At 38.2% G+C, this 13565-nt stretch overlaps 1 protein-coding gene across 2 annotated transcripts in view; it reads right to left on the bottom strand.

Moving 5' to 3' along the window:
- The window catches only part of LOC136262585 (uncharacterized), a 120484-nt gene that overhangs the window by 106022 nt on the left and 897 nt on the right, over positions 1 to 13565 (bottom strand). The window contains exons 2-5 of one of the 2 annotated variants that reach the window (XM_066056943.1): positions 12290 to 12557; positions 12169 to 12242; positions 3193 to 3304; positions 2831 to 2885 (exon numbers count right to left, since the gene is read on the bottom strand). In XM_066056943.1, coding sequence (XP_065913015.1) covers positions 2831 to 2885; positions 3193 to 3304; positions 12169 to 12242; positions 12290 to 12314 — 266 coding nt within the window. In that variant the 5' untranslated portion in view covers positions 12315 to 12557. The remainder of the gene's footprint in view (positions 1 to 2830; positions 2886 to 3192; positions 3305 to 12168; positions 12243 to 12289; positions 12558 to 13565) is intronic. The other variant, XR_010704230.1, reaches the window with a different exon arrangement.

Below are 13565 nucleotides of genomic sequence, written 5' to 3'. Positions count from 1 at the left end.
CTAGTCATGTGATGATGTGCATAGTGCTTAATTGATTTGGCCATTAGTGTTAACATATTCACTACTTTAGTTTATTCATGGCTAGTAAAGTAAGTACTTTTGTGCATTTGAATTGTCTTTACATTGCTGTTTTGACACCTGGCACGATATCACACACGTGTACCGTATACATAAAAGGTTTCGAGGTTGTAGACTATGTCAAGATTCAGAGGAAAAATTTCTTAGCTAGGCAGTCACTACAGCTAATTATTTGTATAATTGCTGGATCCGGAGGAAAATTTCCATAGGTGAAGGGTGATCTATGAAATCTATGAAAATTTTCCACCTCGAAAATTTTTACATATACGGTAGTGACTGGGCGTGGCACTTAATTGGCTAGGTCAGCACTGTAAACATATTCACTACTTTAGTTTGTTCATGGCTAGTATAGTAAGTACTTTATGGTTCAGGTCGCATTTGGGCTTCCTGTGTTTAATTGTATACCCACAATTGAAGCGATCTGCATGCTTGTGTCGATACACTACATTTGGTCTCTCAGCAGCGCCTTGTTGTTGATCTTACGACATTATCCACAATCGAAATTCACATGGCCCATATAAATACACTCGCAAAACATTCCTGCAGTTTCCCGCACTTGCAAGTGAGTCACCCCAAGTGGAATACATTAGTTGTAACATGGGAACTTGTAATTTGCCTGAACTATATACACTCAAGCTGCCCCCTCGTGCTCGTGTGTATATTTCAGGCAAATCACTCGTGCCCATGTTATAACTACTACATATGTGCAAAATATCAAGGTATAAATGTAGGCACAGGAGTGCATCGAATCCTATGGACAAGGGAGCATGTAACTCTGTAAACAGCAAATTCAAACACGGCTGCTGTGTGCTATAAAAGTAACTTACAAAATTCCATATTAGTACATTATATGGAGACACATGCTCAAGTAGATCACATTACTGGCATCACTGAAACGAAGCTATGGAAACTAAGTTGAATGGCATGACAAAAGAAAAGTAGCACATGCATAACAGGGTAACCTGTCTGTATTCACAAGCGATGTGAAATCCTTCAACTTGACATTATTATAGTAGCACTGAATTTGAATTTCGCCCGTAAATTGGTAGCGTATGTAGCTACACGCTCCCTTGTCCAAAGGATACAATGCACTCCTGATAGGCAATTTCACAGATAATTGAGATAAACAAATTTAGGGAGTTTTTATTTGAAGGAGCACTCTAATCAGGAATTGCAGCATATGTAGAGCCAATCCTACAATTGTTAATGTTTAAAAATGAAAATTTGTGGACAGCCATGTAAGCAACCATGAAATCAGCAAAAATAATTATGTCTCTCAATAAAATTTGTACGTAATTATACAGTACACATGCATGTGTGTGTGTGTGTGCTTATGTGGTATGCATCTGTGCATATACATACATGTGTATAGTGTGAGTGTGTGTACATGCATGTGAGCTGTGTGTTTGTAAGTGGATGCAAGTTCATAGGCATAGGTGACCCAGTGTTTTACTGGGTGCATGACTGTCAGCTAAAGGAATTATTGCTTGCTCTTTGGTTGTGTGACGGTCCACTAGTACTTGTAAACAATGGACAATTCTCTGCATCACTGTTTGTGACTATGATGTAAAATACCAAGTCTATTGTAATGTGTGAGTATCATTAAGTACGGTAGTACATAATTGTTAACTTAATAAATAGGGATCAGTAAGAAATCATATGGCTTCATATATTTTTTGCATTTTAGAAAACAGTCTTGCAACAAATTTTACCCGAAAAAACCACCAGGAATGTATTAGTACTGCTGTAATGATGCTGTACCTTGGTTAAATGAAGCAAAAAGTCGATTGATTCAATGTACAGTGAATTTTTTTTTTTAATTGAAATTTACCTGCACTTTGTCTGCCTGCCTGCCTGCCTGTCGTAAGACCCGGTAGCACTAGGTGTATTGCTCCAGAAAATTCAGACAGCCAAGGTAATGACGGTGGATTTACGAATCTGTTGTTTTGATTGCGTTTTGTCCACTGTACCATGCTGTTCATCATTCAAGCCTTTCTTGTTCTTTATGAAAGTTGCATCATGTGTCACTGCCTGAACATGTGATTCTAACAAAGTGTGCCATAAGACCAGGTTAGTAGTCAAGGAGTCGTCTCTAGCATTTATAAAGTAGTTTTACAGTCTTATCAGTTTAGCTATTTGCTAGGTAATCATGCTTTCAGGGTGGATCCAGTCTTCTAAAAGGGGGGTTCCACTCGTAATGATAAACTCTCCAGTGATGTTTCACTGTTAAATCTTATCATTTAGTTAGGCCTTTAGAAATGCAGTTGAAGCCTTTACCAGTTGCTGTGATAGCTTTAAAGACAAAGACGATAACTATTTTTAGAGGCATTTATCATGTATGAAGGTGAGTGATATTTGTACTATGCAGGAGTGACATAAAAAGTAAACAAACTAGCTATTTAAAAAAAATTAAATTAAAAGGAAGTAGGGATGGATATAATACACACGCTACAAAAAGTGGATAGGCAAAAGTAGGGATTAAAATGTGTCTCATTTTAGCAAGTAGCCTTTTTGTTGCGTGGATTGATTCTCATTTCAGCTTTAACATTATTGAGCTTGTTTCCTTACTTTTGTAGCATGTGTATTATATCGATCCCTACTTCCTTTTAAAATTTTTAATTTTTCAAATGGCTAGTAGGAAATATTTAAACACCAATTACTGAAAACAGACAACTTGAATACTCTATCACGCCATGGCATGCATTGATGTCTAGTTAATAACACAAGTGGTCAAACTACGTCACACACATACCTAGTAAATGTAGTCGAGTGTCTACACAAGTGTGTTGTCTTCAACTGGGAACCACCTGGAATAGGAATGGGAATTATGCACATGGTCTGATAACTTTAACCATATATGGTATGCATATATGTAGACATTTAATAGTTTGTGTGAGATATCACTGGAGAGAGCAGAAGGCAACAAGTCCACAAGATCACTCCCAATTTAACACTTGAAACTATACAGCCACAAACAGGCAGATCATTTAAGTTTATATACCACCATATGAAGGAACATTCTAAAGGAACTACAACTCAAAAGGAATGTTACAATGTGTACATGTTAGAGGTAATCTGTACTGACCAATACAATGGTGCAGTGAAGGTCCTTACAAGATGGATGGTGAAGCCTCCTCCAATTGTGGTGTTTCAGTGTACTCTTCCTCCTGTGGAATAATGGAACTTGAAGACACAGCTCTCTTGTAGTCCAACAATGAATAGTGTCCTGTACACAGTGTAATGAACAATCTAGTAGTTAGTACACTTAAACAAAGAACACATCACACAACTATGTACATCCAGAATCATGACATTAACTTTAATGATTTTTTGTGGACCACACCAAATCTTATTCATGCTAAAAGCAACAGTGCTTAAAAGCCAGCTAGTCTAAGATATGGAATTGTTAACTTATCAACTACAACACAGTTGTTATACATTGCTAGCACCATCTCTCTACTCTCATGTTTCATTCATAATCATGTTGTATTGATCAGTCTAATTTCCTCTAGCCATCTATCAAATAGCTGACCCGGCCAGTAACAGCTGCTGTGGTATGACAATGATATCACACAATATAAATTTGGGAGTTGCAAATTCATTTTGTGAGTGTTTATTTCACAAAATCTTTCAAAACACATAATTCGTGAAAGTTTGCTTGTGCAAACCTTTCTAGACTTATGATATATAGCGGCTGTTTAATTACAACATTTGGAGTACCACAAATTGGTGGAGGTGTTTCTGTGCCTGCAGTTGTTGTAATTAGTGCTGGGAAATATCACGATATTATCGTATATCGGGATATTTACATATGATACTGTCTTCAAATTGCAGTATTGTCATATCATATTCCAGTAATTCTCTGTATTTAGTGTAAATTCTGCATATTTACACATATTTATGCAATTCTTTGATGGAAGCGCTAGTCAAATTATATCTAAGAAATGTGCTGGTTTTGGAAAAACATTTTTGCTATACCACCTAAGTATGGATATCATAATATTTAGTCATGATGTTTCAGATGGTAATGGTAGGAAATTGTGATATCACCCAGCTCTAGTAGCAATGTTCAGTGTACACACCAGTGGGATGGTAGAACAGGCCAAAAAGTGAGGGGACAACTTTGATAGTGAAATTTACACAAAAATTGAAGATATGTTTGTTAATCATGGGAGTCTGGGGGGATTACCTCCAAGAAATTTTAAAAAGTCTTAATAGCATATTTTTATGTAAATGAATTAAGTAGCTACTTACACCTTTTAAAGGTGACTGCTTGTACAGCAGCTGACTGCTCTATTAGAGTATTTCAAAATTTTCTTTCAAGTAGGAGGTAGGGCCATGGCTCCTTGTTTCTACCACCTAATGCACTTTTAGCACAGACAGACAGTCACTGGTCAATTTTACCAAATCAATCGAATCATTACAAGTGAAACAACATAATATGTGGTTTTTACCTAATAATTACCCTGAAACCAAATCATGTCGGGCTGGTAGACAATTGCAAACATCTTCCATAAAGCCATTGCCCTCATAGTTAACAAGGTTTTGTCTTGACACAAATAAATGTCACTAAGATGGATAGCGTTTCCACTCAAAATAGGAAGCATACTTCTTTTTGTTGCTTCTGAAGAGTTTCACATATACTGACCTTTCAGAAAAAAACAAATTAGTACTAATTCTGCTACTGGATTGCATGCAGTGTTTGATAATTTTAACACACGTAAATATCCATAAAAGTGGTTACGTGAACAAAAATTCCATCACAGCTATATACATTGGACAGCTTATTCATTAATCCTAAGACACAACTACCATATTTCCTAATAGTAGCTACAGTGATGCCACAATCAATTTCGAAAATAAAGGCTTAAACATCATCTTTGAGCATCGCGTGGTGACTGATTTATAGTTGATTTTGGAACTACAGTAATAAATGCTATGGCATCTAATCAAGGAATAGTATTTCTTACCTAAATAATGACTTCTACATCTTGTAGTACTATAGCATACACGAGCACATCCGGTATGGGATTGTTGGTCATGTGACCACTTTTTGGATGTTAAAACTACACTGATATTGAAACGTAAGGTAACTGTGCCTAACTCCAGATGGTTTTTGTTTTTGGTGCTCTATCTCCACCATGCAAGCGAATTACCTTAACCTTAAAGTATGGAGATAAAACCTATCCTATCTCCATCTGTCGAGGAGCTACACTCCAAATTCAACTATGTTTAAATAGTGGTGGTCTAACTGACATCCTATGAGTCAAGGAAGTAGTTAACTGGACTCATGGATATTTGATATTACAAATAGGTCAGAGCCTGTACCGACTGCAAAGTGGAGGTAGGGATAGCCTTGCTGCTGTTCGGGAGCTTCTCTTGGTCCCATGAAACGGGAGTTGAAAACCATGTACTGCATTACTTTAATGTACCCTGCATTCTAATAGGAAACTAAATACCTGATGTCCTATGTAATTATAACAGATTTGAGAGCAATCGACTTGGGGATGAACCTGACAGACTGAGAAGTCCTGAATCACACAACACAAACCCTGATCACATCAGCCAGCAATGGTACAGCATTTACTGGCTGATGGAGATGGAAGATAGGATACAATATATCACATTTGCATTTGGTGACTTTATAGAAACATTACAGGTGGCTCAACAAGATTAATAGACTTAGTCGATTATCTGAACTAATATGGGGGAGGGGTGTGGGAGGGGTGTTTATATTATATACTTGAATAGTACGTATAATCAAATATCCATTGATATAATATTGAGAGCTTCTTTCAATTGCTCTAATAAAGCAAACACTTTTCTCTAATTGAGCAGTCACTTTGGTGTTGGGATAAAATCAAATGTTTGGATAATCAGGTTGGATAATCGATTCTCCACTGTATTAAAATCAATGGTTTCAAGGAGGTGAGCTTTGGGTTGGCTTAAGACTCGTTGCTATGCTAAAGTGAGTAAGTCCCGCTCAAAATTAATTTAAATACTTCATATTAGATTATCCAGGGAGTTTATTGTCTGGTTACGAGTTAGCCATGGATATCATGATATAAGTGTTTAATTGATCAACAACAGTAATAAATAATGCTGTCAATAATACAGTTGGCCTTCTAGGTATGCTACAAAACTTGTATCATCTTTAAGAGACAAGTCTTACACAGATCGACTGACATCAACGAATTTACCATATCATGACTTAATATTTCTTTTCAAGTTGTTAAATGGTTACTTTGATCTAGATCACTCCAACTTTATCACTCTTTATCACTCTTTCTCACAACACACAAACCAGAGGTCACACATACAAATTACTCAAGCCCTCTGCCTACCATCCATGTCGAGTTAACTACTTTGGCACTAGAGTATTTAATGACTGGAACAATCTTACAAGTGATGTTGTGGAGAATTCTTCGTTAAATAATTTTAAATCAGCTATAGATAATTACTTTTATGACTTAAGATTTATGTTAATGTAATAATTATCTAATCCAAAACAGCCAAGCTGTAAAAACAGAGTGCGGCCCTGAGAAAGGCTATGGTGAAAAAAGATGTGAAATCCAAGGTGGCGGCCAAGAAATGGCTGTGATGGTAGGTTAATGGTAAAAATTTTAATAACGACAATTCAGGTGAATTTTGTGCCAAGACCAAGCGGCACCAAATTCACCTGAATTGTTCTTATTAAAATTTTTACCATTAACCTACCATCACAGCCATTTCTTGGCCGCCACCTTGGATTTCACATCTTTTTTCACCATAGCCTTTCTCAGGGCCGCACTCTTTTTTTACAGCTTGGCTGTTTTGGATTAGATTTCACTTCTTTTTGTATTTGTATACCCCAAAGCCGGCCTATGGCCGGCTTTAGGGATTTTAACCTGTCATTTTTTCTTTACTACAGGAAGAAGAAAAGATGAAGTAGGGTGATTTCTTTGTAGCTGACCTCTCTGCAAGGTGATCCTTCTAGCTGATCTCTCTACCGGATGACTTGTTTGTAGCTGAACTATCTACAGGGTAATTTGTTTGTAGCTGAACTCTCTACAAGGTAACTTCTTCTAGCTGATCTTTCTACAGGGTAATTTGTTTGTAGCTGAATTCTCTACAGGGTGATTTGTTTGCAGCTAAACTGCTGAACTCTCTACAATGTAACTTCTTCTAGCTGAACTCTCTACGGGTGGCTTGTTTCTAGCTGATCTCTCTACAGGGTGACTTGTTTCTAGCTGAACTCCCTACAGGATGATTTGTTTCTAGCTGAACTCTCTACAAGGTAACTTCTTCTAGCTGATCTTTCTACAGGGTGATTTGTTTGTAGCTGAATTCTGTACAGGGTGATTTGTTTGCAGCTGAACTCTGTACATGGTAGTTTCTTTGTAGCTGAACTCTTTACAATGTAACTTCTTCTAGCTGAACTCTCTACAGGGTGACTTGTTTCTAGCTGAACTCTCTACAGGATGATTTGTTTCTAGCTGAACTCTCTACAAGGTAACTTCTTCTAGCTGATCTTTCTACAGGGTGATTTCTTTGTAGCTGAATTCTGTACAGGGCAATTTGTTTGCAGCTGAACTCTCTACATGGTAGTTTCTTTGTAGCTGAACTCTCTACAATGTAACTTCTTTTAGCTGAACTCTCTACAGGGTGACTTGTTTCTAGCTGATCTCTCTACAGTGTAACTTGTTTCTAGCTGAACTCTCTAAAGGGTGATTTGTTTGTAGCTGAATTCTCTACAAGGTAACTTCTTCTAGCTGATCTTTCTACAGGGTGATTTGATTGTAGCTGAATTCTCTACACGGCAATTTGTTTGCAGCTGAACTCTCTACATGGTAGTTTCTTTGTAGCTGAACTCTCTACAATGTAACTTCTTTTAGCTGAACTCTCTACAGGGTGACTTGTTTCTAGCTGATCTCTCTACAGTGTAACTTGTTTCTAGCTGAACTCTCTAAAGGGTGATTTGTTTGTAGCTGAATTCTCTACAAGGTAACTTCTTCTAGCTGATCTTTCTACAGGGTGATTTGATTGTAGCTGAATTCTCTACACGGCAATTTGTTTGCAGCTGAACTCTCTACATGGTAGTTTCTTTGTAGCTGAACTCTCTACAATGTAACTTCTTCTAGCTGATCTCTCTACAGGGCAATTTTTTTGCAGCTGAACTCTGTACATGGTAGTTTCTTTGTAGCTGAACTCTCTACAATGTAACTTCTTCTAGCTGAACTCTCTACAGGGTGACTTGTTTCTAGCTGAACTCTCTACAGGGTGATTTGTTTGTAGCTGAATTCTCTACAGGGCAATTTGTTTGCAGCTGAACTCTCTACATGGTAGTTTCTTTGTAGCTGAACTCTCTACAATGTAACTTCTTCTAGCTGATCTCTCTACAGGACAATTTGTTTGCAGCTGAACTCTGTACATGGTAGTTTCTTTGTAGCTGAACTCTCTACAATGTAACTTCTTCTAGCTGAACTCTCTACAGGGTGACTTGTTTCTAGCTGAACTCTCTACAGGGTGACTTGTTTCTAGCTGAACTCTCTACAGGGTGAGTTGTTTGTAGCTGAATTCTCTACAGGGCAATTTGTTTGCAGCTGAACTCTCTACATGGTAGTTTCTTTGTAGCTGAACTCTCTACAATGTAACTTCTTCTAGCTGAACTCTCTACAGGGTGACTTGTTTGTAGTTGAACCCTCTACAGGGTGATTTGTTTGTAGCTGAACTCTCTACAAGGTAACTTCTTCTAGCTGATCTTTCTACAGGGTGATTTGTTTGTAGCTGAATTCTCTACAGCGTGATTTGTTTGCTGCTGAGCTCTCTACATGGTAGTTTCTTTGTAGCTGAACTCTCTACAATGTAATATCGTCTAGCTGAACTCTCTACAGGTGACTTGTTTCTAGCTGATCTCTCTACAGGGTGACTTGTTTCTAGCTGAACTCTCTACATGGTGATTTGTTTGTAGCTGAACTCTCTACAAGGTAACTTCTTCTTTCTACAGGGTGATTTGTTTGCAGCTGAACTCTCTACATGGTAGTTTCTTTGTAGCTGAACTCTCTACAATGTAACTTCTTCTAGCTAAACTCTCTACAGGATGACTTGTTTCTAGCTGATCTCTGTACAGGGTGACTTGTTCCTAGCTGAACTCTCTACAGGTGATTTGTTTGCAGCTGAACTCTCTTACATGGTGGTTTCTTTGTAGCTGAACTCTCTACAATGTAACTTCTTCTAGCTGAACTCTCTACAGGATGACTTGTTTCTAGCTGATCTCTGTACAGGGTGATCTGTTTGTAGCTGAAGTCTGTACAGAGTGGTTTGTTTGCAACTGAACTCTCTTACATGGTGGTTTCTTTGTAGCCGAACTCTCTACAAAGTGACTTCTTCTAGCTGATCTCTCTACAGGATGACTTGTTTCTAACTGAACTCTCTACAGTGTGATCTATTCATAGCGGAACTTTCTACTGGGTGATTTGTTTGCAGCTAAACTCTTTGCATGATTGTTTCTTTGTAACTGAACTCTCTACAAGGTAACTTCTTCTAGCTGATCTCTCTACAGGATGACTTGTTTCTAACTGAACTCTCTACAGTGTGATCTGTTCATAGCGGAACTTTCTACTGGGTGATTTGTTTGCAGCTAAACTCTTTGCGTGATTGTTTCTTTGTAACTGAACTCTCTACAATGTGACTTCTTCTAGCTGATCTCTCTACAGGATGACTTGTTTCTAACTGAACTCTCTATAGTGGATCTGTTCATAGCGGAACTTTCTACTGGGTGATTTGTTTGTAGCTAAACTCTTTGCATGATTGTTTCTTTGTAACTGAACTCTCTACAAGGTAACTTCTTCTAGCTGATCTCTCTACAGGGCAATTTGTTTGTAGCTGAATTCTCTACAGGGTGATTTATTTGAGCTGAACTCTCTACATGATGGCTTCTTTGTAGATGAACTCTCTATTAGGTACCTTCTTCTAGCTGATCTGACTACAGGGTGACTTGTTTGTAGCTGAATTCCCTACAGAATAACTTGCAATGTAATATAACTGAGTAAATTATACATGCAACTGAATGCTTTATTAGGGTGACTGTTCTATTAGAGTATCTCGATCTCGCATTTGCTGCACGTAGTTGCCTTTCGAATCATAACTCAGTAATTTGTAATCCGATTCTTGTGTACTACTGCAAGAACTTTCTATGATGATTATTCCAGCTACATACAGATTTTCAGCTCGTTGCTCTAAGCGGTTTGTCTGGTAGACACGAAAACTAATAATTTTTTTATTCATAAAAATCGATCGCGTAATTTTGACACAGGTTGGGTTTTGTGTCATATCTCCATGGTCTTTATCTCGATTCCTTTCAAACCACAAAAAGGCACTCCTACGATGGTTGCTCCATCTACATATCAATTTTCAACTGATTCCTCCAAGGCGTTTACCCTGTAGGCGTGACAGACCTTCGACCTTATTTTACGCAAATAATCGGTCATAACTCCGTGAATGTTCATCGGATTCCTACCAAAGTTGGTACGGAGATCCGCCTTAATGAGCCCTTTAAGTGTGCCAAATTTCAGCCCAATCCGAGCACGCATTCGTGTTTTATGGCGAATTTTGCGAAGTGTGCGAAATGAAGATGAAGAAGAAAAAAAAAACGAAGAAATTAAAACGAAATTTTGTTCGCTCGTATCTCGGAAATGGCTGAAGCGATTTTCTTCAAATTTGGTATGTAGACTCCCCTAACTGGGCGGCATGTCTCTAACAAATTTGGTTCCAATCGGATAAGGGATCACAGAGCTACATAGGTGTGAAAATTGCGTTTTCTTTCTTCCTGTTAATATACTCACGGTGTGGCGCGCCGGCTTCTTGGGCCGCACGACACACTATCGTGTGTCTTGATATTCATAGTTAAGTTTTGTTTATTGTATCTAATTTATGTATGTATGTAATTGAATGAGTGTACAGGCTTTTTAGCCTCGACCCAAATCACATCATAATAATAGTCAAACCCTTTTAACGTGTGGTTAAAATTGGAGTACATTTTGTGCATGTTCCCAATGCCAAACACTTGTTTATCACAGCACTTGTAAATTTATAATTTGAATTTTAAACACTGCCACATCAAACTTGCATCCATTACCCATTTTATACTCAATATTGAGAGTCATAATACCAGGTATTTCAACTCTAGCTATATTTCCCCAAAATATTCAATGAGACTAGCTCTACAAAATCGTCCATAGCAAGTGTTTGGCAGATTGTTAGCAAACGAAACTTGGTAGAGTGGTAAGTCATAGTTGTTCCTCTACACTGTATTAAAGGTCACTTACTGCTTATTTTATGTATCAATCCCCCGCCCACATTGTTATGTCTCACCGCCTAAATTTGGTCATTATTATGACATCATACAAGTATTTCATCATCTCAGTGGTTAACGATTATATGGAAGTAATAAACTATGGTACTGCTCAAATGTAACGTCATCTCGCAAGAGTACGAGTGATTAAAAAACTTGCTAATTAAAGGGTGTAGTATCCATTTTGCCTGTGAGTATTCAGCCCAAACGAAATGGGATGAAACAGGTGCCACACCCTCTTATAAATGAGTTTTTAATTGCTCATACCCTCATGAGATGACGTTATATTTGAGCAGCACTGTAACTTGCTTACACAGCTAGGCATAGAGGAAGTTGAGGTATAGAGCTAACCCTTTGACTTCCACCAAATTTTTCTTAAAATTAAAGAGTCTATATATATAAATCACCATATCTAATAATCTAAAACATAGATTACCTTAAACCTGTATATGCTATTGTCTAAGGAATTCAACTTTACAGCTACTATTTATATAACAGCAGCCACAAGAATGTTATAAAAGCATAACATGTAAAAGTCGGACTACTAGGTTTGTGAGAGTGTTCTAACTCTAGCAAACAATGTCCTAATGTTCCCTACAATAAACACTGGTGCTAGTCTGTTTACAATCAAAGCGAAAGCTGGTTTTCAGGTGTTTTTACAACTACGCATGTGCAAATGTACACATGGCCTAAAATCCGCCTGACAAAAAGTAGCATTACAATCTTGTAACTTACCTCTTGCTTCTCCTTACCCTTACCTTGCTTCTCCTAGATGGTATTGCTTCAAAAATCTCTTTAGTACCCTGGCAAAATACCTTGGTTGTATAGGCAGTTACATAATGTTATACGTGATAGTGCACAAGGGATCTGTTTTTTTACCTGTGTTTTGTAGGGGCGTGCCCATTTCAGAATAGGTGCATTGGCTGTGGTTGAGCACACAAGGAAAGTAATAGCGTGTGTAAACCTCTATTGCTCTTGGATTTCTAACACCAGGACGCCTTGGTGGTTAAGATAGCAGAATAGTGATCAATAACAGATCGAAATACTCTAATAGAACATCCAGCTATCTCTAATGATATAAGAGCCTGTATAATTGTAATGAATAATGAGCTGCTCTCCTGCATCAGTTTAGGCTAACTTTCCTGATCTGAAACATAAAATAGCACCAATGCAAAAACCCAACATGAGTCCCAGCATTTAAGTATTTCAATATATTTGTAAATACAACCTAATTCTATTTTTGACTTTTTATTGTGATGTTTTTACTGTTTTAGCTAATACTTGTCAGGAGACACCTAAGAGAAACAAAATAATATATTGCCCCAGCTGCAGTCCGCCCAGCTGTATTAATGGGTCAACTGGTGGAGCAAATTAACTGTCCTCATCTCACTCACCGTGAAACTACTATGCCACAGGGGCGGATCCAGGGGGGTGGGGGGTTCAAAGGGTTCCATGGAGCTCCCCTTTTGAAAGAGCCTCTCTTACTTGAGATACTCTAATGGAGCAGTCAAGATCGTGACACTCTAGTGGAGCAGTCAAGATCGAGACACTCTAGTGGAGCAGTCAAGATCGAGATACTCTAATAGAGTAGTCAAGATCGAGACACTCTAGTGGAGCAGTCAAGATCGAGACACTCTAGTGGAGCAGTCAAGATCGAGATACTCTAATAGAGTAGTCAAGATCGAGACACTCTAGTGGAGCAGTCAAGATCGAGATACTCTAATGGAGCAGTCAAGATCGAGACACTCTAGTGGAGCAGTCAAGATCGAGATACTCTAATGGAGCAGTCAAGATCGAGACACTCTAGTGGAGCAGTCAAGATCGAGATACTCTAATGGAGCAGTCAAGATCGAGACACTCTAGTGGAGCAGTCAAGATCGAGATACTCTAATGGAGCAGTCAAGATCGAGACACTCTAGTGGAGCAGATACTCTAATGGAGCAATCAAGATTGAGATACTCTAATAGAGCAGTCACAGTATTCTTTGTGCAGAGTTAAACTTAGTATCACTATCTATGGTGAGGGGTAGCTATTGTCAGTAGGTGATGACCTTTTTTTCTTTGGTCTTCGACTTACAGCTAGGCTGAAGTTGCAATTCCAGAGTGGAACCCCCCTTTTAAAAAGTCTGGATCGGCGTGGGGCAGCAGCAATCTAA

This window comes from Dysidea avara, chromosome 7 (assembly GCF_963678975.1).
Source record: "Dysidea avara chromosome 7, odDysAvar1.4, whole genome shotgun sequence".
Taxonomy (NCBI): Eukaryota; Metazoa; Porifera; class Demospongiae; order Dictyoceratida; family Dysideidae; genus Dysidea; species Dysidea avara.
This window is presented reverse-complemented; position numbering and strand designations above follow the sequence as displayed.